Source organism: Diadema antillarum, unplaced genomic scaffold (genome assembly GCF_040938485.1).
Source record: "Diadema antillarum isolate AM-2024a unplaced genomic scaffold, OU_Dant_1.0 seq00001264_RagTag, whole genome shotgun sequence".
In the NCBI taxonomy this organism is placed as follows: domain Eukaryota; kingdom Metazoa; phylum Echinodermata; class Echinoidea; order Diadematoida; family Diadematidae; genus Diadema; species Diadema antillarum.
This window is the reverse complement of record NW_027272046.1, coordinates 67,891-95,851: the sequence shown is the minus strand read 5'-3', so window position 1 is coordinate 95,851 and position 27,961 is coordinate 67,891. Positions and strand designations below refer to the sequence as shown.

Sequence of the window (27,961 nt, the reverse complement as noted above, 5' to 3'; positions counted from 1 at the left end):
AGTTAGAAGAGAGATAAGTAAATAATGATAAAATAAACAAACAAAAAAGAATGAGTTTCTTTTGTAATACTATCTGACAAACTTTTTACTTTACCATTTTACTTCATAGCTCAGCACTTTCCATTCTCTCTCATACCCTCTACGGGTCGGGTGAATTCTTTTGTTGGAACCGTAAGCAAATGCCAGCTGAAGGCGAGTAGGCAAGTGTGTTTAAAAGCATTAGATTATGCACGGAGATCGTACAGTTACTTGATAGATGATCTTTTCTCGAATGTTGGTACTAGCAAAAGGGCTAGAAAAAGCAGCTATTATAATTCGTTAGGCATGCATAATGGCCCAATGAGTGTTACAAGAGAACTGGAGTAAGACAGGCCTTTCATTTTGTTTTGTCTCCCCTGATCGTTCGTAAGAAATGCTAATTCATGACCACCTTTTCACAATTTGATTGGAGCATGCATTCATGATGGAAAATAGTTGACATAATAATCTATCCCCAGGCATTATCATGCCAACATGTACTTATATATACATGTACTATATCTTTGTGAGACGTAGATATAAAATATCTCAGGTTTTCGATTATAGTAATTTCGAGGAAATTTCTTTAATTTTTATCATATATGTAAACTTGAGGCTATTAGATTTTCATCCACTTACCTCTGTTCCTGTGAAAAAATGCAAGTGTCAACCTCAATGTCACCCACGAATCGCACGTACTCGGGCGGCCAGTGGAAAAAAAAACACCGGTCACACGCGCCAAGGGCCATGGCATGCAGTGCCAATATAATAATAGCTCGCAAAAATTGATACATAACATTTGTGTTTGTGTGCATGGGGACGATCCGATGGTTCATACAACAAAAGGGTTTCGTACAATTATTTTTAACATTGTTAAACGTACTCTTCCACATTTACGTAGCATATAATGTGTCTTTATATTTATTTGGATTGTTATCTTGAGAATTGCTAAAAACCGTTATTATGAAAAAGTGGACCTTTCAGAATTTGGGGGGTGCGTACGCACCCGACGCACCCCCCCCCCCCCCCCCCCCCCCTGGCTACGGGCCTGCCTTAGGCCCTACAAGTCATGAGGTAATAAGGACAACTTTATTTCACATATTTCACGTTGTTTTTATGTCCTCAAAATGAAGTGATTTTCACGGAAATCATTTACATCTTTTTTCATATTCATGACGTAAATGTGTCTTACGTCAATATTCGAATTCCTGTAGGTGCGATCGTAACAGCAGTCGTTAATCGTCTTAAACTACACAGATATGGAGTCAAAATATGGCGAATTTATGAACAAAATGTTCTTTATTTATGACCACTATCAATATGACGGCCACTTTTCATAAATTATTCAACCAGTACGTTACGTTGTTTAACCAGAAAAAAAAAAAATAGACATGTATGTATATAGACTTAGTGTATCAAAGTCACTTTTACCGTCCACTTTATTATTGACCATCATTTTTCAAATGTTTATGTTACATCAATATTCGGGTCGGGAAACATTTATACCACCAAGGAAATTTTAACTGGTATCATTATTGGTCTCGGTTGAATCCATTGCACCCATGCAGCTACTATATCATACGCCGGTCCGTTGGGCTGGATAACTGTAAGCCTATTATACTGATTCGACACCATTCTGGCTGAAACGAATGGAATGAACTGGCAAGCCGTGAAATATACCAGTTAATTCCAGGTGAAACAAATTGAACAGATTGAGTAATTCTATAGGCCTGTCATTTGGAAACACGGTGGCAGATTTACAGTCTAAGAAATCCCGCTAAAACAATTTGAATTAACTGACACGTCTAAAATATAGGCCTATCACTTATTTTAATTGAAACTAATGTTTAGATAAGAGCTGGCCAATCAAATACCAGTAGAAAGGACTATTCTTGACACACTTGCAGATATACTTCACTTTTCTTGCCGGCGATGATATAAAACGGTACATCAACCTGTTGATTCCAAATAGAAACAACAGTGCCCTTTGATACCAGTTGGAATCGACTGGACGTAAATTAGGCCTACCTATATATCATAGTTGATTCGACTTGAAAACAATGGAATGAACAGGCACACTGAAAAGCAAACCAGTACATGAGTTGACTCCAGTTAGGACAAAAAGGACCAAACTGGGCAAATTCATACCAATTGGATTCCACTGGTCAGAACTGGACAATTTATCAGTTGATTCACTTTGAAATAATGCTATAAACTGGAATACTATTAATCATAACCAAGTTAAGCAACTTGAATAATATTGGCCTTCGAAACCAATAAGAGATATAGGCCTATTATAGGCCTACAATATATATATATTTTTATATACAAAATCATTTCTATTTGTGTGTGTATGTATTTGTAAGTTGTCTGTGTACTGTGTGTGTGTGTATGTGTGTGTGTGTGTGTGTGCGTGTGTGTGTACGCGTGTGTGTGTCCGCGTGCGTGTAAACAACGAACTGATTTTACTCAAACCAAGGAGGTTTGAGAAATGAAGTTCCAACTGGCTGTAAACATTCAAACAGCTGTCAGTTTTCTTTTGACGTACAAAAGAATTCCACAGGTGCATTTGTGACTTTGATGATCGGGGTTCGATGCCGCCGTCTTTCCGAGCAAAGAAATGATTCATTTGGAACGCTAACATAATGTTGGCTATATTTTGTTTGTTTTTGTATTAAAGGAAATTAAATTTCAGCTAATGATAAGGCATAATTATGAAAAAGAAAGTAACTCCTGTCCAGAATTATGTCAAAAAGTGTAAATCTGAGCCGTACGTTGTGAAAATGTGAATTTTGAACTGCACCCTTACTGGAAAGTCGATTTCATCATCTTTACGATCACTTCCGACAAATGAAACTGATATGGTATAATCTTCAAGTGTAGTTCTTTATTAATTCATAATGTTAGATTAGTGTAAAAAAACATGTAAAGTCGGGTAATTTTAATTCTTAATTCGTCAATTTTTGTGGAATTTTTATTCGCACACCCCTTTGTCTGTACCCTATGTACCGCTCATGTTTCATAAGAAGGGACAGCGAAAATTAATTATCATCATGAAGACATATCTTCCATTGAGAGTGATGAGTCATGATGCAATGCCACATAAATCAATTGTCATCCTATCTGTGAGGCAGCTCCAGTTTAGCACATACTTCAAATATTTCTTTGTGGCGGCATCAAACATGGAATCAAAGAAAATGACACTGTTGTAACTCCATCCCTTGAACCTCCTTGCTCAAACCAATGAACCTGTCTGGAAATTTTGAATTGAGAGATTGTAGCATAATTTTCAAGAAATGAAGCAATGCGAGTGACAGAAAAATAAAACCAGTACAAGCTGTTTGAATGTACCAGTTTTTTTTTTTTGTGTGTGTGTGTGTGTGTGTGTGTGTGTGTGTGTGTGTGTGTGTGTGTGTGTTATTTACATTCCGTATTTAAAGTACTCAATAGTATGCAATTCAGCGATAAGCCAACAATAATCCTCAACAAGTGCGGCAACTACCAAAGTTATTAGGTGGGACACAATTTAAAAAAAAAAAATGCATTTTTTTTTTTTTTTTTTTTTTTTTTTTTTTTTTTTTTTTTTGTCCTCTAAACTTCAGATTCATTCGTTCCTCATGCGATCGCGATTGCTCGCGATGCAATCGCGATGCGATCTAAGCCAGCAACCCGTACCCAGCTAGCATAGCCTAGATGCAGCATGCGATGCAGCGACGAGCGCTTGCGCTTTGCGGAGGATTTCGATCGACATCTCATATACTCACCACAGACTCACCACACCACGCACGATCAACCAGCTCTGACCAGTGTTGCCAGATGGTGATTTCGGGAACCAAAAAGGGTGAAATTTGGTGATTTTTGAAGTTGTTTGGTGACAAAATTTTAGCCTGGTAACCAAATCAAAATCGGTGATTTTTGGTTACTTTTTGGTGATTTTTGGACCAATGAAAAATAATCACACTAATTGAAAACAAAAATGCATTTTGCCCAAAGTTTTACCCATATTTCCTGTAGAAACATAACATGTGCCCCTTTTTTGTCACTCGACACACACAAACACTCATATATCCATACACGTCGTACAAATGCATCTAGTGTGTGTGACTACGGCGCGCCGAAAGTTGCACCGAGAGTCGCGCAGAGTGTTTTTGGTAAAGGTTTAGTGACATAATTTTGTCTTGAATTTGAAGCCTTACCTACGCTATTCCAAATTTGGTGATTTTTTTATGGCTTTTGGTGATTTTTTACAAGGCTTTTGGTGATTTTGCTCAGTTTGGACCTGGCAACGCTGGTGACGCGACGTGGACAAGCGATGTTGACATGGAGGCTCCCAAGGAAATAAGCAAAAGTTTGGAGGTCTTCAAATCGTCTCTGCATGATGTAGAAGAAACATTTGAATCTCTGTTTTCAGTTAGTCTCGCAGATATACACAGGAAGGTAAGTTATAGTAGAAACGGAGATGTGAAAGTTCCACGCTTCCGTGCCGTGCCTGTCTACTCGATTCATTCTTTAGACTGGTCCCATGTATGGAGATTCACGTTAGGAGGCACCTCAGTACTTTTATGTAGCTCATGCGCTCGTGCTCATCAACCTCGTGCTGAGTGAATCAGTTTTCAGCAACCTGCTGTCTACAATACATGTATGTACATTTATAGGCCTATGGAGTAGATCTCAAGGTTCTTACATTCATTGGCATTATCGTGAAATAGTCCACCACTCCATTCACCGCCATTCATTTCGTCATAAGTTTATCATAGCCGGTGACTACATCAACATGCTTTCAAATTCAACCTCCATACGACCATAGACTTTGCACATTACGTGGTGAAGACGTGAAATTTTACGGTTAAGACGCACACACAGAACAAGAAGGGACTGGGGACCGATATCACGATTTGGCCCATTCATCACTCTGTGTATTCCTGGATATTCAACTGTCTTCAATCAAGACTGTAACACTGACTGGCTGTGAGTGTGACTGCAACTGGAGACGGACTGTGGTCAGAGTGCCGGAGTGGAAGTGCTGTGCCTGCGCCTGTGTTTGTCCGGTCCTCGTCCCATTGACATTGCACAGTGTGATGTGAAGGTTTTACCGTTTGTAAATTTAGTGGGCGTGTATGGTGGTGGTGTGCAAGGATATGGCAGTGGATAATCATGCACTTTACGGCCCAAGATTATTGGTACCTCATTCCTCATACGCCAAGGCCAAGGGAAGGTGAGGGATACTATAGTCGATAACATAGATAGTAACCCCGGGGCGCTCCTTGTACACAGTTATACTGTGGGAGCGCCCCAAGTAAAAAGAGTGCTATAGTATTTCTGTAAGTGTAAGTTGGAAAAGCAACACAAATTTTCGCGTAACTATAAGTTTCGTAATTTACCAGCAAAAGGCTTACTTTTATAATGTGCGTACATTTTTTACCTTATTCATACAATTCGTTCCCTTGTTAATTTCCACATTTATCCCATGTAGATGTACCTCCCGTTCATTCTTTGACTTTCAATGCAACCTTGCGTGGCACTTTACGCATTGGCGATTGGCGATATGAATAAGGCATGAGAGTCGCAATGATTTTAGCCTTTGGACCAGGCCCTTTCGCTGCGCGCAGTGTAGTGGCGGGCGACAGGGTTCGAGTGAAACGCCCACACCATCGGGCGCCACACGATGTCATGCAGCAAGAGTGCCTGGTCAAAAAGGCTACAGTGCTACCGACTCGTGCAAGCGCAGAGGTTTCAAATCCCGTCTTCGTGAGCAGTTGTCGATCTTGGAGTTCCCTGCTGACCGAATCATTTAAAGTCATCAATTTAGACAGAAATGGAATATTAACGGACTATAATGTCCGCGTATTCTCTTGTCAATAATTGGAATACATCGGTAAGTATTCAAATTGACACATTTTTACTATATAAGGTTAAATTTAACCGCGATACTACGCCTTTCCAGATCCAAAATCCTACAATGCTCAACCCCGACGCTATGCGTTGGGGCTGGTCGCAGTTAGGTGAGGGACTGATATCCCATGAACCACCACGCACTGAGCAGCTGGCGAGCTTCTCTTGCTGTATGGAATGCTGTTTGACGAGTGCTAAGTTCATTAAAGCCTGCCTCACTGCGCTTCTGACACATCGATCATACAGTAAACACTTAGGAACACCGTGTGTGATATCACATGCCTTTGCCAATGCTCTCCACTGCAGGAAAGTGTGAGAAAGTTGGCAGTAAGTCTGCAATACAATAGCTTCCTTTTTTGAACGTCCTAGCTAGCCACAACAGTGAATACATTTTTATCCCGCTCCTTCATCCATTCTAACCCCATCACAAATCGCGCAAATCACCCACGCCACGCGGGCAAGGCTTGTGTGTGTGTGTGTGTGTGTGTCCTTGTTGTGACTGCCCGTAAATCGGTTACTGTGTAGACGATGTAAACATTTTCATTATTTCACAGAATAATTTCGCCAAGACAGTGGATATATGTGATTATGTCCTCTGCAATGGGTTAATTGGTGATCTGCTTGAGATATAATGCACCATCCATTCATTTAATATCATGAAAGAAGGATGAAAGTTTTCCACTGCTTGTGTTCTGTGTTCCGTTGTGTGCCAATATGCAGAAAACCCTGTTTGTCTCTGCTCAATTACGCCACGCAGGGAAGGGCGATAGAGCAACCATGTGGCATACCATATTAAGTGCTTTCATTATGCACACTCACGTTGACACATACACACATTGCATCCCAACGTGAAATATCACACACATGCACACAGTACAGTACCGGAACACATGCTGTGGAACCTGCGGTGCCTGATAGGTACTCTAATTCACACGCACTGCTCGATTGGGGTATAATCTCGCACCAATAAAATAGGGCCATAAAGTGCACGATTGCCTGACAGTGTATGCGCTTATGAATACTGCACAATGTGGGCATGGCAGTGTGGCATGTGGTATGAATATTAGATACTACTTTATTTTTTAAGTCATGCTACAATTAATACTAGTTGTGTATGTTGTCTGTGGTGAGATGATTTGATAGTGTGTAACGATAGCAAGCGCACAAGGACAAACTTAAAGATATAAGTAGGTTACAGGCAGTGCACACATACAGTAAAGCTTACGTGTTTCATACTCCAACGAATGACAATGATTCACTTCAGCTTGTGTCTTAGGTTTGTTCTGCTACATTGTACATAATGTACATACAACTACAACTTGTGCATTGTGACTGATCATGCATCCCCTCAAGCATACAATGTAGTCTGATTTTATATCCTTTAGACCGTCCAAAGTTCTAGGCTTTTACTAGTTTTGCAAGGGATTATTGATATTGCCTTGGAGAAAAAAGAAAAATGACCTAGAAAACCTGACCATCTTGTGATGTGGTGAAGTGTAAATGTGATTGAAATAAACAATCAGCAGAGAGCTATTGCTATGCTGAGCAGTTTGAACAGTTGCTATGATTCACTGCAGGTATTTGTGTTATGTAACACCATGCCTACTTCTGCCTTACATTAAAGATATATGACTTTATGCAGTTTTATTTGTTGATTTGTTTTGTCAATTCCCATTTGACTTGCTGTAATATGAAGTTTATCGTCAATTCTCACGTACATTGTACTTGATCACAGATGGATGTGCTTGATAAAGCAAAGCTGCAGCTGGTTTCTGCATATGCCATCAACTCACTGTTCTGGAGTAAGTTCTGTTTTATGTAATTTCATGTGCCCAGATGTGGCCACCCATGATAAAAGGAACCATATACTTGTGTAAGCTGGAAACAGTTGAGGATGAAATTCAAATTTGAAGTCAGATATCAAAATCAGTCTAAACCAACTACATGTACTATTTTCTGTCTTTGACGTGATTTGCAATTTAATGAGGTTAAGGTGGCTAGAAGACTCCAGTAAGTCGCCACAGAGCTCTGCCTGACAAGAAAATGTACCCACATATATAGAAAGGCATTCATCACATCTATGCACATATCTGACAAAAGCCTTCTAACAGGCCCAGCATCATACCAGACTTGGACAGGGCAAGGAGGAGGAAGGGAAATCTGGAAACCAAAGATTGCCTCACACTCACATTCCTTAAGTGCCATTGAGAAGACAAGATAACTCCTATCCCTCTCAACCTTATCGGATCCATATAGGCGAGATCCAAGATCTCGTCTTCTTGTCTTCTCAAAATTCTTGGGTCTGAGAAAACATGTAGATGAGATCTTGTAATTGTACCTCTCCATTTTGTCTTCTTGGACCTTGAGAATTCCAGAAGACAAGAACTTGGATCTCATCTTGTCAAACGTGAAAAGGTCGAGAAGGTGAAAAGTTATGGCATCTTTTCCTTGGCACTTATGTGCTTCGCGAGTACATTGATTAATCTTATTGTACATGGAATTAGAACAGAAGAATATGGATATACAGTAATGTCCTAACTTTTTAAAGGAAATCAACCTGGCCAAACTTTAATCTCCTTTTGTTGTATTCAATGGCTCACAATGTCGAACTCCATTTTTGTAATTGTTGTTAAAATGGGCTTTAGAGTGATGAACACATTATATTCATACCTTATTCATGTATGTTTGTGCCGAACCAGATTGTCATCAGTGTTCTGTATTTGTATAATGATGTATTCTTTACCAGTGACATTATCCTTTTCCCCTATGCAGTGTATCTTTGCACACAAGGCGTTGACCCCAGGCAGCATCCTATCAAGCAAGAGTTGGTAATTATGATATTACTAATAAATTCTCAGAAAAGAATAATACAGTGCACTCCTGTTATAATGAACATGATTGCTGGTATCAAAATTCTTGTTCAAACAAAGTAAAAATGTATGTCGCAGAAGTAGCATGATCTGCTATTTTTGTACACTGTGCTGTTCCACTATAATGAAATTTAAAGATACACCTGTAATGAGAAAACTGCTGGTCCCAAGGACTTTGTTATAACAGGAGTTGCCTGTACCATAAGAATATAATAATATAAGATTTCAACATTCATAATGTAACAACAATATAATCAAAATGATAAGTTATCAGTATTCATTGGAGTTTTTCAAAATCTGCAAAATGTTGAATACTTTAGCTGATAGTATTTTTACAAACACTCTGTCGTCAAATGTCCTGGATTTCACACATACATAGTACTGTGTATTTCGGAGAGGAGATTTTTGGACTCTACATATACATCGCAACCAGACTGATATATGGCTTTACTAAATTCACTGTGATAGGCAGGGACATTTCCACGAAAGCATTTAAATACACGTGAAAGAACCTGAAACTTGATACGATCCTTTATCCGCAACCAGTGGTGACTTTGCAGTGAGCAGGATGGGAATTATGTGTTCAAATTTCCTCTTGCATGTTGCAAGACTTGCAGCTGAATTTTTCTGTCATATAATGTAATAATTTAGTAAGTAATGTTTGTGTTTCTGAAAATTGTAATATTCTGTCCCAGCAATTCATGCACAATATGATGTATACCAAGTGACATAGGCAGCTCTGTTGACAGTCTCTTGTAATTCAGCGCATATTTCATGTCAAAGGCTCTGGTACATTGTATTCCTGTTTTTGTTAATAGTAGAAGCAAACTTTGAATAACTTTATCAGTATGCATGCATGTTATGTTTCAAGAAATTTTTGCTGTCTATTATGTAGTGTATTAATGAGAATACAAGTTTTGTACTACAAATTATTGTTCTCAGATTCAGTGGTCCATTTTCTTAGGTGTTTTCAACAGTGAGTGGAGGTCTTTGTGCAAGTCTATGGCTGTGTCGATGTCCTTGGTGTAGAGGCCAATGCCAAGTTCCTTTTTAGCAAACTGTGAGAGGATTGCATTTGTGCGCTCGTTCTGGTTCTTGGGGAGACTATGGATGACCAAGCACTTTCAATGGCTGTTCCGCTACGTTATCAATTTCTTTGTTGACTTCATTAAGTCTCCAATGGAGGTGCTTGAGTTGATTAGAGATGGCCAGAACTTCTCTCTCTTGATGCTCCATGTCCAAGTGGAAAGACTCATATACCTGTTATGTGATGTTATCGAATATTGTATTTTGTGAAGCATGAGGAATAAATCAAATCAAGTAAAAGACTTTATCATCCGTATTAATTTATAAGGTAACCTACCAGGTTTATTATGCATTTGCAAGTACTCTTTCTTATAATTGTACCCTGTATTGGTTGGTTCACCTACAGCGCAGGATACAGGAATACATGGGCAAAGTCAAAGAGATAACGGACAAGAAGAAAGGTGAGTTCAGACGTGTTGGGTCATTCATGAATTGACCTGAGATGTGCGAGAAAAGTGGACATCACATAGACTTAAGAATGAACAGCTCACAGACTTGAATCCAGAGGCTGTTGCTGCATTCCATGCATAAAACAGTAAAGTTTAATAATGGCAAGTGCAGTTTATAGGTTATGCACCAATTGAGTATGATGCAGTCCAGAGATTTTGGCAGCACGTGAAGACTAAATGAAAGTGTACTTCACAAGGAAGCAAATCTTGTGAAATGCAGGCTGTAATGTCATCGTTTCAACATCACACTTTTCAAACTTTAGAGGGGGAAGAAGACAAACCTCTGGTCAGTAGCACATAAGCAGGTATGAATAATGCATGTATGGCAAATGTCTAAACCTTCAGCAAGGCAATGATGAGTGGTTTGAATTCACAGCAAGGGGATCTGATCCCCCCCCCCCCCCCCCTACACAAACATCTGAAGTATGTATATATACATGAATTTTTGCACAATGATGACAATCATCAAAATGTCATGTTTCATAATCCTTATACTTTAAAAAAAAAAGATACAAAAGGAAAATCAAAATATTCTTGAAATGTTGTTCAAAGTCCTGTTATATATATTGTTGGGTTGTTTTGTGTGTGTGTGTCAATTATTCCCTGTCACAAGTACATGTGCATCTGCTAGTTTATGTAGTGCATTTTATAATGAAAACATGCTGAAGTCAGATACTGTGTTCCTTTCTGCCAGCGGCCAAACTGGACAAAGATGCTGCCAAGAGGTTTGTCAGGAATGCGCTCTGGGAGAATGAAGAAGAAGGTGAGAAGCACTCCATGCATTAGCAATTTGCCCATCACAATTGACCCTCTATTAAGCAGACATGAATGTTCTAAATTTATGTTTGCCTTCATTATGTGATCCTTCCAAACATAGATTCATATATGCAAATCCCCAATGGTAATTACTTTTAACCCATTGAAATAGTATCATTTTGCACTTTAATCAGGTAAAAATCATGATGTTGAGTGAAAGAGCCAAAAAAGTGGTATCCTCATCTCACTTTTGACTTTACAGTATGGAAGCCTTTATATTGGCCAAAGGCATCATACTGAATTGTGACATGCTGAATTTTGAGTCCACTATTCAGTATACATAAGCAAAAACTTTACTTCATTTATTAGATAAAATTGTATAACTGTGCCAATACAATGCACAACCTTGTTCAATCCAAATGTATGTGGCACATAATTCTGACAAAGGGAAAGTAACAAAATATGAGCACATGAGACAAACTTTAACTTGTAAAGTTGTACAAGATATTCCTGTTAGTGTATGGGCAATCTGTGTGTTATATTTGTTTTCCATGACATGTGCATTACTTTCCTGTCTTGTTGCAGCCAAATCCTCTCCAGCAAAGAGGAAAGCTGAAGATTCACCAGGCCCATCAAAGAAGTCAAGATGACGAGTGTGGGTTGATTTAACATGAACTTTACATGAATGGCAAGTTTCGGAATGGTGCTCTGGTGCACGCTGGGAGAACTGTACAGCAGTCGAGCATCTTTTGCACATGTGTTGACAACAACTGACAGAAACATGGAGGTTTAAGTCACTGTGCAAGTCTAAAGGAGGTTGAAGTATAAACAGCCGAAATGATGGGGAAAGTTCATAGAGACAATGGAACTTACTGCAAGGAGATAACAATCCTGTAATGCAACTAGGTCACGAGTGAGAACTACAGAAAGTGTCATGAAACTTGATGTTCATCATTTGATGCATTTGTTAGTATTCCGTGTTCACACAAATCATAAAAATTACAAACTGTTACAACACGTGAAACCTCATTTGCAGTATTGCGGGTGAAAATATTGTCTTGTTGGCATGTTTGTGTGTCAGAAAAGGATGTATGGACAAATAGTTTTTTAACATTTTGTACCGTTACTTGTTAACTTGCTTTTAAAGAATCTTCTTGTGTAAACTTTGTACATTTTCATCTTCTTCTTGAAAACCCCAGGACCGATGTTTACCAAACTTGGCAGGTGGCATCCCTAGAGGGTTAGGATCTCAATTTGTTAAAATAGGCACCATGCCCCACCCAGGGGGCCCCCAGGGAGCCCCACACCACCCAAAATTAAGGAATCTTTAAAAATCTTCTTTAGAACCAGAAGTGGTAGAGCTAAGTTAATACTATGATTTAGTACATGAATGACTGTAGTTTCAAGTTTGTTTATGGGAGATCCAGGGGTGCCCCCCCTTGGGGCAGGGGGGGGGGGGTTTGGAAGATCCAAATGGGGGCCTAAATTGTACATTTTCATCTTCTTCTTGAAAACCTCATGATGGATTTTCACCAAACTTGGCAGGTAGCATCCCTAGAGGGTTAGGATCTCAATTTGTTAAAATGGACACCATACCCCAACCAGGGGTCCCCCAGGGAACCCCAAAACACCCAAAATTAAGGAATCTTTAAAAATCTTCTTCTCTAGAACCAGAAGTGGTAGAGCTAAGTTAATACTATGACTTAGTACATTAATGACTGTAGTTTCAAGTTTGTTTATGGGAGATCCAGGGGTGCCCCCACCCCACCCCATGGGGCAGGGGGAGGGGGTGGGAAGGTCCAAATGGGGCCTAAATTGTACATTTTCATCTTCTTCTTGAAAACCTCATGATGGATTTTCACCAAACTTGGCAGGTAGCATCCCTAGGGGGTTAGGATCTCAATTTATGAAAATGGGTACTGTAATAATTCTTGTAGTGCTACTGCGTTTCCATGAGCCTTACCGCTTCCACTTTCCTTGGATCTGGTCTCACACCATCCGGCGTCAACACATGCCCAATATATGTCACTTCCATCACCTTGAAGCGACATTTCGACGGATTCAGCTTCAGATTTCTCTCCTGAACGCGCTGTAGAACCCGTTCGAGACGTTGGTCATGCTCCTCCTCACTGGCTCCCCAGATCAGGATGTCGTCCATGATGACTTCTACACCATCCAATCCTTCCAACAGCTCATTCATCTTACGTTGAAAGATGTCAGGTGCGGCATTAATGCCAAATGGCATTCTTGTGTATCTGTAACGACCATAAGGCGTGTTGAAGGTGCATAGTTTGGAGCTCTCTAGGTCTAGTTTCAACTGCCAATATCCACAGTTTGCATCAAGGGTACTGAACACTTTTGCGTTTGGCATTCTGGACACTACCTCTTCCACTGTTTTCATAGGGTAGTGCTCTCGTTTGATTGCGTCATTTAACTGCTTAGGGTCCAGGCATATGCGGACTTTGCCTGACTTTTTCGCGACTACCACCATACTGTTCACCCATTGTGTTGGCTCCTCTTGCCTCACAATCACTCCTAGTTTTTCCATGCGTTTCAACTCCAGTTTCACTTTTTCGCGGATTGCCACAGGCACTTTCCTCGGTGGATGTACTACTGGGTGGAGGTCTGGTTTCAGATGGATGTGGTGTTCCCTGTCTAGACATCCCAGCCCGTCGAAGACATCATATTTGTGCAGCACTTCTGGCTGAACGTGGCTTTCCAATGTTTCAATCCGCTTTATCAGTTTCAGTTGTTCACATGCTTCCAGGCCTAGTACTGGTGCAACATTCTGGTCGAGCACCTGAAATTCTAGTGGGTACAATTTATCTCTATGTTCACACAGTACCTCACATTTACCTGCAGGGCTGAGCCTTTCACCGGAGTAGGTCACCAATTTACATTTAGAACGCTTCAGTTGAGCACTTAATTTTTTGCACACAGACAGTGGTAGTACATTGCACTGTGCACCTGTGTCCGTTTTCATTTCCACTATGTTGCCAGCAATGGACAACTCAACCATCCAGTCCTGCTTTTTCGCTTTGGTTCCATGTTCACTGTGTTGCACCATGTCGACATACATGTCATCCTCTGATTCCGATATTCCGATTTCATGCACACGCTTGTTTTTACCACCGCTCTTGCACATTTTCGCGAAGTGGCCCGTTTTGTTGCACTTGTTGCACTTTTTTGTCATTGCTGGGCACACTTTTCCTGTATGAACATAGCCACAGCGACCACATTGACTTTGTGTCAATCTGACTTTGTGTCGGAAGCCTTTGCCCGTGTTTCTCTTAGCAATGTGCTGGACCTCTTTCTCGACATTGCCCGCAGCCCCAGTGGCGAGCTTCGTCACCTGTGACTTACTTACTTCAGCTGCTCGGCAAATGTCGACAGCTTTTTGAAGAGTGAGGTCCTTCTCACGCAGCAAACATGCTCTCGTGCCATCATCTCTAATCACGACGACAATGCGATCCTTGATTAGACTGTCATGTAAATTTTTGAACGCGCAAGACTTTGCTTTCGTCTTGAGATCCGTGACGAATTGATCAATAGTCTCTCCCTCCTGTTGGAATTTCGTGTTAAACACGTGTCTCTCATATGTGACGTTTGTCTGCGGCTCAAAGTACTCTGAAAATTTCTTAATGATCTTAGCAAGACTTGGTCCGGTCTGGCTGGATCCATCACTCTCTCCCTCAAAACTGAAGGTGTTGTAAATTTCCAGTGCATCCTCTCCAATGACGTGGAGGAAAGTACAGGTTTGCACTTTCTGGTCTTTCTTGTCCGAACCACTCGCTGTTTGGTACAACTCGAACCTCTGCTTCCACCTTTTCCAGTTCTCTGCCACATTTCCTTGTAGTGACAAGGCATCTGGAATTTTCATACCATCTATGATGAGCATTAATATAGCTTTTTACTCCTGACACCATGTAATAATTCTTGTAGTGCTACTGGACTACATATGATATTAGAGAGAGAGACTTCAGCTTGACTATACGAGATGAGGACTTTATTGCAATTGAGTCCACAGAGGGAAAACTAGCCAACGTGGCAAGTCAGCATAGTCCTTGAAGGGACTTTACATTAATGGTGATGTGGCCAGAGCCTGGCTTATTGATGCTGGACATATGGACATGATATGGAGTGCTAGTCTTGTAACTAGGCTCATTACAGGTACCATGCCCCACCCAGGGGGCCCCCAACCCCCCAAAATTAAGGAATCTTTAAAAGTCTTCTCTAGAACCAGATGTGATAGAGCTAAGTTAATACTATGAGTTAGTACATTGATCAAGTTTGTTCATGGCGGAATCGGGGATGCCCCCCTTGGGACCCAGGGGAGGGAGATGGGGAGGGGTCCTAATGGGGCCTAAATTGTACATTTTCATCTTCTTCTTGAGAACCCCATGACTGATTTTCACCAAACTTGGCAGGTAGCATCCCTAGGGGGATAGGATCTCAATTTATTCAAATGGGCATCGTTTCCCACCTGGAGGGGCCCCAAGGGGCCCAAACCTCCCAAAATTAAGGAATCTTTAAAAATCTTCTGTAGAATCAGAAGTGATAGAGTTAAGTTAATACTATGAGTTGGTACATTAATGACTGTAGTTTCAAGTTTGTGCATAGCACATCCAGGGGTACCCACTTTGGGGGGAGGAGTGGGGAGGTCCAAATTGGGGCCTTAATTGTATATTTTCATCTTCTTCTTGAAAACCTCATGATGGATTTTCACCAAGCTTGGCAGGTAGCATCCCGAGGGAGTAAGGATCTCAATTTGTTATACTATGAAGGGGGGGGGGGGGGGGGGGGTGAGGGGGTCCAAATGTGGGTCCTAATTGTACATTTTCATCTTCTACTTGAAAATGCCTGGTCAAATTTCAGTAGAGCTGTAATTTAGATTAGTGACTGCATGAAAGGTGAACCTGTGATACTCGGGTGAGTGCGAGACCCCCTGGTCTCTCGTTTAGAATACAATGTATTCGGTTTATTTTCCATATCCTTCCGATCTTCTTGTGATGAGTAGAGCAAGTAAGGGAAATGATGACTGTTTTATTGTTAATTCCTCATACATATCTCTCCCCCTTGGCTCAAAATTCCATTTGATTTCCTACAAAATCCTCAAATGAAATGAAGCAGTTCAAAAGATATTAAAGGTGTGTTGGTATCCAACAATGCATCTTTTGTTCACATATCAATTTTATCATAACTATGGAGGGCTGTGTATTAAGCTAGTGTAATATTTTGTGAATCAAGATTTCCGGACAATTTAGCTAGTGGTTAAATTTGCACTCGTAAAGTACATTTCTGAACAGAGAGATGTATGCGTGCACATCCATTCTTGTAGGGGATCAGGGTTAATAATTTAGTGTTGTTTTCAATTTGCGAATAGCACCCAACTCGCAAAATTCGCAAAAATGTAAGTCTCACGAAATATTTGGCATATAGAGTATACATTTTTCCTCATTCCTCTTTGTTGTTGCATTCAGTTTTTTGTTTTTGCCTGAAATTATTTTAAACTGTAATTTTGAAAATGTAGTGATGAGGGCATATCATACCAACACTTTTGTTGTCTAGTGTTTTCTAACCCCACAAGGTTTAAACTTTGATTCATGCATCCAATTACAGTACCTCCAAGTCTATAAATCAGTCTTTAATCATGGTCAAGTTCAAGTCTGTTCATGAAAAACTGTAGTAAGTGGGTTTCTGTCTTTCACGTCGGGGGTACGAATTGCATGTCCCTTTCACCGCAGTTCCATTATCAACATCACTACAGATGTTGACATCAAAGCCATCAGAATGATCGTGTTCGCTATCGACAGTGTATACACTTTTTGCATTTTCATTGATCTGCAATACTCCTGTTTGTCATTTTGCATCTCATGAAGATTCTGCTAGGATCGAGTAATAAGCTCAGGCCCCATTTGTCTCTGTTTTACTCCACCGGCTTGCTAATATTCAAGATTTCACCAAAATATCAAAGTGCATTAATGTGTATTTCAAAGATACAAATGATGATTGACATGGACCTGCTTTGTATATACATGTAATATGTTTAATTGGACGTAATCACATCCTTATTTCTGTACTGAATACTGGTTCATTAAGCCAAGGTAATGAAATGAAATTCTTCCAAGACCACTGCCTCTCATCCAAGATGCAATTGGTTTTGACTTATTTTTTAAAGGATTTTATTAGAAGTATTATGAATAAGTACAAAGGGAAGCAAGAGGACAAGTGGGATTTGGAGAGATGGGTGCTACAGTAAACTGCTTTGAGGACATTCAGTGTCTTCCGGGGTCCCCAACAGTTCATGGTCGTGAGCCAAAAGTGGTCAGTAAAGTAGATTTGACTGGATCTTGTCTCACATGTCTCACATCTATGCCTATGGTTTCAAGGCTCTCAGCCCCGAGTTGAGAGGCAAATCTAAGAAATGAAAGGCATGATGTCATCAATAATGCACTGAGATGTTTTGCAGCATATCCTAGCAGTGATCACACAGAAAACAGAAATGTCTTCATTTCAAAAAATTATATTTCAGCAGCAATAAAAAATAGAAGCCTCTTGATGTACAATTCAGAACTGACTTATATTTCATTTGTAGAGCAGTATAAATCTCGCCATATGTCCAAAACATCATCTCCCTATGAATTTCAAAGCCTTGTACTGTACAATTATTGTACAAGGAGTACATTATAAGAATTCTTCAGCTGGACAGTGTACAAGTACAGTGCTAGCTTTTAGGGATATACACACAATAAGAAAAAATATATATATATTTGTGTACACGGTTTTCACATCACTGAAAATACATATCTTTGAAATGGACAAAATACAGAAAAAACGGACATGTATATTTCCTTCAGGTAGTCCCTGCTGTTAGAACTGAACAGCTCACTTAAAATGACTAAGATGTGCATGTGCTGTTATTAAAGAAATACACATGATACGATCATGGAAAATGAACAAGAGTTCTAATATGGCAGTGGCAGCAAAAAAAAAAAATAATAATAAAATGTATTAAAGGCAAACTTTGTCCACAGATAAACTCCACATTTCATATACAGTGTATTTTTTCCCCTCTTGTCACACCATAACCAGCCTTGATTAGCATTCCCAACAGTTATACAGTGTACAGAGTGTACTGACTTGTTCAATTGCCAAACTATGATATAATATGCATAGTTTCACTGCTATGAGGCAATGAGTGCAAATTCTCGACCCAAATTGATTCTGGCAGGCATTTTGTGACCTCTGGAGCAGATTGGAGGGTCACTTCATCTCCGCTGGGATTAACAATGGCCTAGGATTCGAACTTTGACCGAGTAATAAATCAGTCAATACCCAGTACAGTGTACATGAAATTTGAAAATATCTAGAGCACATTTACATGGACATGCTCTTTACTACTGTATAATAACAAGTGGCTTGGTCCAATCTCTATCGTAGTGTTAAAGTTGTGGTTAAAGTTGTGATTGGGAAAAATTTCTTTGTTAATTTACACTTCATGCCTTTTCTGGTACAATGTTGTATTAGTACTCAGAAGGCATATTCAGCACAGTTGCTAAAAGTTACATTGACAAATTGCCTTCAGTAATTACAAGTCATTTGCAGATATGTAGTTTCATTAACCTACCAAGAAGGGCTTGGTCACATACCACTATTAAACTGTTAACCTAGTTAGAGTAAGGCACACGGTACTTACAATATATTGTCTTATTTCAGTCTTACAAAGCAGAGAGAGAGAGAGAGAGAGAGAGAAATATAATATATATATATACTTGGTGATTCTAAAGTATCTATGAAGAGTGCTCGATATCTTCAAAGGAAGAGCTTTAGACAGAAGTATTGGAACAAGTTCACTCGGTTGACAGCAGATTCATCCGTATTGATTGCTACTCGGAGTTTCATGCCACCTCCATGAGGGGCAATCATCAGGCGATGATGATGCCTGATGATTGCGCCTCATGGAGGTGGCATGAAACTCCGAGTAGCAATAAATACGGATGAACCTGCTGTCAACCTAGTGAACTCGTTCCAATACTTCTATATATATATATATATATATATATGCAAATGCAGCTATCACAATACAACTGATACATGCTACGGCTTCCTCTTTTCGTAAGTTGTGTTATACATACAACACTATACATACAACGTACACATACATACTGGTAACCGACACCAACTTTTTCAATAATATACGGGGTGAGCTGTTGATTATACACAAATCAGTTCACATCAAACTGTCCCTGCAACAACAATGCTATTCCAAGCTAAGTTATTTCCAAAGGCACAAGACAAATGTTACTTGTAGCAGCAACTTAATATTACATTGCATTCAGCATTCTCACTAAACACTACATATAGAAAAGCACAACATTCTCTACACCTGTGTATAGGATTCTGTTACAAACAATGCCAGTGTATAGTCTATTGTTACGTGTAAAAGTGATTTGTATAATATGACTTTGTATATAAACTACATGTATAATGCTTTGAATTTATGAAAACCCATGACTACAATGTCATTGTTAGGCCCTGCAAAGTCCCCTTTAGAGACTGCAAATGATAACATTACTAATCATCCCACCAGACATTAAACAAAACAACAGAAATAGACTAAACCTCTATGGTGTTGCTGTTTTCAACCAAAATAACCTAAGTCCAATAAGTTTAATCCATATGGTCCCAGAGCTTATGTGTGAACATATCATCTGGTAAACTTGCTTGAAAATTACAAAATGTGAAAGTCATCCCCCCCCCCAAAAAAAAAAAAAAAAAAATAGGAAGACACTGATCACATCAATCCATCACATCAATCCATTGAGGCATAAACGACATCCCCTAGCTTGATGGCCCCAGTCGACTCCACAGCCAGGTTAACTCCAAAGAGTGGGGAAGAGCCGTGGGATTTCTTGTCTGGGCTGTCGGGCGGAGCCATCCTTATCCTATGCAAGTGAACAACATCAAAAAGGGGGAAAAGGCACAATGCAAAGTGATGAGAGATTCCACAGATCACAACGGCATAAACCCCGAAACGACCCGATCTGAAAGTAAAAAAGTTTTTAGTGGAATTCCATACAATTTTCAAACTGACTTTGACAAATTTATTCGAGTTTGATGAAATTGCTACAATTTTGTGTTGCCTGATTTATTTATACATCAACAGCTACCCGAGCATGGGTTGGGCTTGCTACTTGTTGCCACTGTAGCACCTGACATCATCATACTATCTTTATCTTTTTAAGATACAATGATGATGACAATAAACTGTGATGATGAGGATGACAAAAAATAATAATGATAATAATGAATGTGATGAAAATGATAATGTATATATTCAAGAGATAACCTCTTTTAGAGTTAGCATTTGCCTTTCATTACACACTGTTTAATTATTTCATGCAATATCTAGTTGAAGCCACTCAATGGCTTATGGCTTTCAGTCACAAGAATTACAATTCAATATAAACCGGAACATTATCTTACACTTTGTTTGAATGATTGATCAACTAGTCAAGCTTGCTTAAGTCGACCTCGCACGAGTCGAATGATCACCTAAGTCGAAGGTCTTTTCAAGTCAAATTCTCTTTATATTCTATTGATTTTAATCCTTCATACGTCAAATTCTCTTTATAGTCTATTGATTTTAATCTTTCAAAAGTCAAATTTATCTAAGTTGAAGCTATTTCTTCAGTCCAAATAGATTGGACTTAGGAAAGGTTGACTGTATTAAGAGAAAAAGCACATTAATGAAAAAAAATACATATCTTGAGAACAGATACTTAAAGGGAAGCAGTCCTGAGATTTTCACTGTACTGATAATTAAGAAGAGTAAAAAATATAACCTTTCACCAATTTATACGCGTGGGCATCAAAAATTGTCTCCGTACGCGATTTTTAAAAAATAATTCCTGCAAGCGATCGTGTAAGAGCCTGCCAAAAGGTGCAATATCATTGATGCCCTACTCTCAAGTTGACAGCCGTGCCTCAGAAAACCAATTTAAGTGTTCAAAATGATCATATCTGATTTTTTCATAAAATGTGACAATATGTGGTTTTATTATTTCAAACAAAATATTTCAAGCTTATTTATATATACAATTAATATAAAAATAAATAGTAAACATGTATTTATAAATAACTAGGGATGACAAGCAGAACACCGCTGGAAAGAGTTGTGCATCGATGACGTATGACTCTCCGACAAGACTTGCTCATTTGCAGAGTCACACTTTTTTAACCGAAATGTACGAGCTTATTTGGTGATTTGAAAGTTTGTTTTTGATGAAAGTAGTTCATTGGAGGTACCAACATCAACATATTTTTTTAAATTTCCCGAGGACTGCGTCCCTTTAAAGAGTGAACACATTTATCATTCAAAAAGTAATATGTAACACTGAAATAACGATTGATGCCTACATCACAAGGTAGGTGGTACAGTAGCAGTTACGTCTACCACTCGACAAGATCTCTACTAGACTTACAGTGCATACAGTGCATTTGTATAATGTACATACTTCTTGAGTGTGGCCAGTGGGTCCCCATTCTGTATGAATTTTCCTTTGTCCTGGTCCACAGTGGTCAGCATACACCTAAGGTGAAGAAGCACATTGTTCAGGACAATTCTTTTGTTGGATAACCCTGTCCGTTGTTACTTTAAAAAATGAGACCAAGAGATATACACAAATATAAATCTCTCATTCATGAGAGAGTTTTAAATCATATAAAGATCTTACTGACAAAAATACAATGTAGTACTTATCGGTGGATATACATACATGTACAATATGGGAATTCAGCGATTGCAGGAAAATTGGTAGAACATATCACTGAAGTTCACAGAAAATTGAACAATCTATTGAAAAGGCAGGCATTGTACGATCTCTGCTGGCTAGGAGGCCAGAACAGATGGTGATGTCCCATCTTCGTGAATTTTCTATTCAGTTTGTGGAATGACAATCCTCTTGCACACATATGCAACAGACTTTCATGTTTTCTTTGTGTGTGTGTGTGTGTGTACGTGTGCGTGTGCGTGTGTGTGTGTGTGTGTTTTAAATACTGGACTAACCTGAAACAGACATTAATTCATGGACCACATTGTAAGCTCTGCCAGCTACATTCATCTCATAACATACAGAAGTCTTGTGCCATGGAGGCATCTGGTTGGATTGGAAGAATGTTTGCTAACCGCTTCCTGTACCAAGATTTGTTTCACCACATTCATTATCTTCTGATGATTTATTCCCAGAGTTCCTTTTTTTTCACCCAATCTTGCATTCAAGTCTATCTAGACCTTAGATTCACTTTCTTACAATGCAATTATTTTACAACGCTTTTAAGGCAGTAAAAGAATTCATCTTCGCAGTCACTTTCGTTCTACACTTGACACATATTTCAGTCCAACACACGAGCCACAGTCAAAATGGCAAAACTTCTCAAAGTTTAATTTCGAGAACTCTTTGCAAAGTTTGCTCATCTGTTCACAATGGCGGCCAAGCTTCTTGAAGTTTCAGTTCTCAATAAGTTCTTGAAGTTTAGAGTCGCTGGTGCGCATGCACAACAAAAAAGAAAGAGTGCAGCGTATACAAGCTAATGACTGTCGCGTAAATAATACACACGCGTACATCTCAATGAGTGCATGCTTTGGAGGCACAAAGACAGGAAGAGAACTGATCACATGACAAAGTTTGTAGCGTTTCAGCTGCAAGCATTCAGCCTGCACAAACTTTGAGAAGATTTGCATGGGTTCAGGAAAAGTCCCTAGTTGAACAGGAAGTTTTGGGAGAAGTTTGTGGTCACACTGGCAAGACTGTAAGAACTTAATATCAAACCTGTTGAGGATAGGCTAATTTTGTTATTACATGCATTTTCAATGGACAACTGCCCGAGTAAGCTTGTGACTAGTCTTCAACATGTCAAATTTCACAAAGTTTTGCCAGTTTGACTGCGGCTGCCATCATCCAACAAATCAAATTGCTCAATACCTACCTGTCACATTTGTGAGTTATCCTCATCAAGGCACTGTCTCCTATACGCACATACTTCCACTTATCCTGATTGAAGGAAGAAAAGAAAAAGTTTCAATGATTAGGGAGAGTTTGCCATTTAATTTGAGAATGTAACCTACAGCTGTGTACATTTACATTTCATTATATCATTCTTCCACAAAGGCATTCGGGAATGTTACGAAATGGCCGTATCCCAAGAAATCTAACACTGACATACATGAGGTTTGGAATCCATTGCCAAGTTTTTCTTGTGTTCTTTCTGAGGTACATCCCAAATTTTTGATGTCTTCCATGGTGGAAAAAAGTGAGCCTTTTTTCACAGAACTTTTACCATTGTACTTCCTCATATCTGCAATTCTCGGTATCGCCAATACCTTGATGCTGTACGCAGAGCAGCATTTTAGATGTATTATGGGATAGCTCATGGGACAAACTTGCCCCAGTTTTGCTGCACATGCACTCAGATCACACTCTGTCTTTATCCAGAGGTATTTTTTGTTGAAGATTTCTTCGCTTTCCATCATGTGACCAGCACATTGAAGCCTTGCAGTAGTGAACCATGACTCTAGTGACTGCAAATCAGTAAAACTTAGAAGCTCTTATAGCCAAGAAAAAAGGGGGTACCAATGGAAAAGCAGACAAATAACTCCACTGAATCGTATGGGAACTGCGACTCGCGTGAGACAACCTGAAGCGAAGAAGGGCACCGAGGAATCCCACAGTGCATCTGTGATAGAGCTCTTCAGCGTGTGCAGAAATTTTCTACGCATTTGGCAAGACCGAGAATTCACTCACCTCTTCATGAGCCGTTTCACACTGCACAACAATGTTTGGTCGGAAGTTGCGGATTGTAACCGGTTCATCAAGATGGGAGTTGAGCTGCTCAAGTGACTTTTCACCCAGGATGTTGACTTGAGATAGATCCTGGTAAACAGCCTGCACATTATTTCACAAAAATATAATAAACTCACTAAAAATAGAGTAGCTCTGCTCTAGATATTCGATTTAGATTATGCCATTTCCATTTTAACAAATGCCAAGCATTCAAAATTGCAGACATCTCTGTCATCATGAAAGCTTAACATGCAGTGGAGAAACAGCAACTTTAGTATACTACAAGATCAAGGTGCTACATAAGCACTTGCCCAATAGCCTGGGGCAAGTGAAAATCAAAGTCAGGCAAGTTTTTTGGAACAATGAGAAGAAAAAAAATGCTTTCCCGAATTGGGTAAGCAAAAAGTTTTGAAACCATATTCTTTCACTTTTCCCCCTTCTAACCCACAAAGTCAGCCATACAGAAGATATTGACTGTTTAGTAATGCAGCAGGTTTTAAATTCATTTCACCAACTTTCAAACACTTACTTGAAGAAGCCCCAATGCAATGCCACACCGACACTTGATCGAACCAAGTTTGTTACTCTCATGTGTTTAAGTGTTTGGATCAATGTGTGCGTTCATTCAAATGAATGTGTTTCATCATGGAGCTTGTATCTTCATGGTTTTATCAAGCCCTTGAGTGATTTTCTATATCATTTTCTTACATTTTTGGACTTTCTTTTTGGACAAGTAAAATTCAATTTCAGGCAAGTGTTCTGCAACAATCTACAAATCTGCTTGCCTGACTCGGCAAGTGGTTAAAAACCAAACAAAAAAAATATTATTTAGCACCCTGAAGATTTAAACAAGACATTCAAAAAAAAGAAGAAATTATCACTTTCAGAGTTGCAAAGAAAAAAACATAACCACAAGACTAATACATTTGTAATGTAAAATAAGTCATATCATTATTGTGATGATATGTTAAGTCCAAAATTGAAGATAGTGGTTATGACAAATTGGGTCCTGTTGAGCTTTAAAGCCACCATACTTATATGTCTTGCTAATTTTGACAAATATTTTATATAATACAGCAACAAGAGTCCACATCATATGTCAAATCAAGTTGCATCCCCACAAAGAATTTCACATTTTTCTGATTTCTTGTTTACTCTTTGTAATGCCGTGCTGTCACTATTATAAGATGCCACAACATATATTATGTTATATTATGTCTTCATTTCACACTAACAAGATTACAACTTTTTTCACCAATAACCTGATGACCCCCAAAATCGGGGCATCTTGGGGTCAGCTTGCCCTCACCCTTTCATGGCTCTTGGCCTTGTGTCCCCACTTGGAGTCGTCAGAGAGCACCTTGCCACCAAGTCTGTCTAGGTGCCGCATCAGCCTGAAGCGAGGTTTACCTAGGTACTGGTTCAGCCACTGACTGGCCTCCGGTCCACAGTCTTCCCCCTTCAGTCCAAGTCTGAACACCCTTTGATGAAAGCAGAGAAGCCAGCATTGGAAATAGCCAGTTATCAGCTCTTCAAAAGAGAATGAAATGAATTGGTATCATTTAACTTTTTGCACCATCACAAGAAAAACAAAGAGATAAATTGCCTCCTTTACATTTTATATGTCATAATCCACAGTGGGTTCTGCAAGTAGCCTGAAGCTTGAATACAGAGACTCCAACTCTCCTGCTTTCAATGGGAGATCTCCCGCCGAAAACCCATTTTTGCAAAATCTCTCGTTCTCCCGCTTGAGATTTAATTTCTCCCGCCCTGGCTCTGTGTCTCCCGTTGGAAAGGATTTCTTACTTATTGCCATCGTATGGTGAAAAATAAACCTTAGATAGCACAAGAGGGCATCTAAAACCCTAGAGCTTCCAGGTCCTTAAGCTGGCCCTGGACCCCGGCCGCAAGGAACTTTGCACTTCCCGCTCGTGATGTGCGCAAAGCGCACATTCAACTTGGAGTCACCCGTTTGCTAGGGGTTTCAGGCGGGAGAATCTCCAGATCAGAAGGTGCTTAGGGTTGAAGTCTCTGTGAATATATGGAGAAGCTACTTTACTTGCTCTGGCAATGTCCAAGAGCCAAGGCAGTTGGTTGATACAACCCTGGTTCATGGAAGATTCACAGCGATCAGTCCCTATCTGAACTGATCAGAGAATTTTCTTCATACCATTGGAAAATTCTGGTACTTTCATTACTTAGTGGTGGAAACAGTACATATTTTTCCATATTGTATGTCTATTTGTCTATATTTCTATATTTAGACAATGCAAAAGTATTTATTACAAAAACAAACACATATTCGACAAGAACAAAAAGACTTGCCTTTCAAGAGTTTTTGCATCTAAAAACATGCAATCTTTGTTTTGCAGGGAATGATGGTAAAATGGGCAAGAAATTGTGCAGTACAGAATAAATCTTGGGCTTGATAATTCAAGAGTATGCAAAGATTGCGGGGACATACTGTTACTTCCAATGAACTAAAATGCATTGGTACAGAATGTAACAGACTCTACACTCCTTCAGTCACATGATTTTTTAATTTACAGCACTGAGCATAGTATGGAGATGAAATAATTCTCCATCAAATGTAGCACAAATCATATGAACTAAATCTTTGCTGATACCAAATGTCAAAAGCACTGAACTGATTTCAGTATAACTGGCATGGGAAAACATAAATCATTTCTGTTGCTATTCCTGAAAATGATTAATCATTCAGTATTACATGAAGTCATGTTGAAACTTGTTTCTTCAAATCTTACAAAATATTTATATTTACATGACTATGAAATATTTGGTGATAAATTACATTTTACAATGCCGCAAACATAAACTTGCACCTGAGGATTAGGTTAAAAGAAAATGCACTCTTTTTTTTACATCTGATATCACAGGTCACCTCTTGCGCTATAATGTCTCATTTCCAGTGAACATGGTGAGGAAAAAAAAGACGTTGTTCAGCTTACAGACCAGAACCCAGTTTACTACTTACCTGACATCACCAATGGCTCCACCCTGCTCTGCCAGAGGTACCTGCAATGTAGGCATCCCTGGGGCGTTGATGAGAAGACTTCTCCTGTCCTCGGAGAGGGTGGGAATGATGAGGGCGATGGAAGGGTATACCCTCTGTGATACTAACCTCCCCTCCTCATCAACAATGATGAAAGACCTGTGGTTTGAAAAATGGAATAGCGGGGACTTTGCTAAAAGTGCATTTTACGTTTGAACTGCCTTTATTTTCTCTTGACATAACTATATCCATACCAAGAGCTGTATCAAAGATGATCGAGTATGGAACAAGCATTAAATCTTGCAGCATCTACACAAATTCAAAATCATTTAGTTTCTATGTCATTGTGACTAAATGTCAATGTTTGATGAAAAATGAGAAATGCAAACTAGTCCACATCCTTTTATTTCATAACCTATTTCAGTGAAGCTTTCATTATTCTGCTGACGTAATTCTACTCTACAACTCTATTAAAGTCACCTAAAATAAAGTGGAGTTGCAGCTAGTATGAATATGAAATTGCGATGCACTTATGTAAAAAACAAACAAAAACATGAGGGGGATCAAACCTGTCCAAGACACCATCACTGCTAATCCCTAGGGAGACACAGTCGGCCTCTGTGACCTCCAGCCCTCGGCACGACTTGATGGGATGCACAAAGATTCGCGAGACCACACCGACTGGGGCATACTGTCGCCGAGAACGACGAAACACGGCATAGTAGAGAAGTCCAAACCCAACCACACCGGCCGCACATGCCGCCAGGCAGCCAAGAATCAAGTTGTTATTGCTTGACTCAGGCATGATGACTCTCTTCAATAGGCAATCCTGTGAAATTCACATAAATACATTTTTAAAAAGATGAATGTATCAATGTGATAACACTAAAAGAGCCCTCTTTTATCACATTCTTTCAAAGGAAAATACACTATGCAATGAAGAGCTGAGGCCACACTTTTTATTTTTTCTTTACGACACAAGTTGTAACATTGTCATTGACACAACACTCACCATCTCTACATAATGATCTGAAC

The 27,961-nt window shown here is 39.4% G+C and overlaps 2 protein-coding genes across 2 annotated transcripts; one reads left to right on the top strand and one right to left on the bottom strand.

Moving 5' to 3' along the window:
• Positions 1-4,338: 4,338 nt before the first annotated feature.
• Positions 4,339-11,779, top strand: LOC139745400 (nuclear nucleic acid-binding protein C1D-like). Its single transcript, XM_071655792.1, has 6 exons — positions 4,339-4,455; positions 7,646-7,712; positions 8,683-8,738; positions 10,213-10,267; positions 11,010-11,078; positions 11,657-11,779. Exons 1-6 carry the CDS (start codon positions 4,339-4,341, stop codon positions 11,719-11,721), a joined length of 429 nt encoding a protein of 142 aa, XP_071511893.1. The 3' UTR covers positions 11,722-11,779.
• Positions 11,780-19,179: 7,400 nt separating this feature from the next.
• On the bottom strand, positions 19,180-27,751 carry LOC139745399 (mitochondrial amidoxime reducing component 2-like). The gene is made up of 7 exons (XM_071655791.1): positions 27,496-27,751; positions 26,909-27,085; positions 25,223-25,394; positions 23,875-24,015; positions 23,060-23,124; positions 21,589-21,663; positions 19,180-20,016 (listed from the first exon to the last, which is right to left on the bottom strand). Exons 1-7 carry the CDS (start codon positions 27,729-27,731, stop codon positions 19,884-19,886), a joined length of 999 nt encoding a protein of 332 aa, XP_071511892.1. The 5' UTR covers positions 27,732-27,751; the 3' UTR covers positions 19,180-19,883.
• Between the last annotated feature and the right edge of the window lie 210 nt (positions 27,752-27,961).

Excerpts from the sequence above, each read along its gene's own strand:
- LOC139745399 (XM_071655791.1), bottom strand. The coding sequence starts at position 27,731 with ATGCCTGAGTCAAGCAATAACAACTTGATTCTTGGCTGCCTGGCGGCA. Across the intron at positions 27,086-27,495 it reads AGTGATGGTGTCTTGGACAG|GTCTTTCATCATTGTTGATG; the intron begins GTTTGATCCCCC and ends TTCAAACCACAG. Across the intron at positions 21,664-23,059 it reads ATAACTCACAAATGTGACAG|GTGTATGCTGACCACTGTGG; the intron begins GTAGGTATTGAG and ends TCTTCACCTTAG.
- LOC139745400 (XM_071655792.1), top strand. The coding sequence starts at position 4,339 with ATGGAGGCTCCCAAGGAAATAAGCAAAAGTTTGGAGGTCTTCAAATCG. Across the intron at positions 7,713-8,682 it reads CATCAACTCACTGTTCTGGA|TGTATCTTTGCACACAAGGC; the intron begins GTAAGTTCTGTT and ends TCCCCTATGCAG. Across the intron at positions 8,739-10,212 it reads ATCCTATCAAGCAAGAGTTG|CGCAGGATACAGGAATACAT; the intron begins GTAATTATGATA and ends GTTCACCTACAG.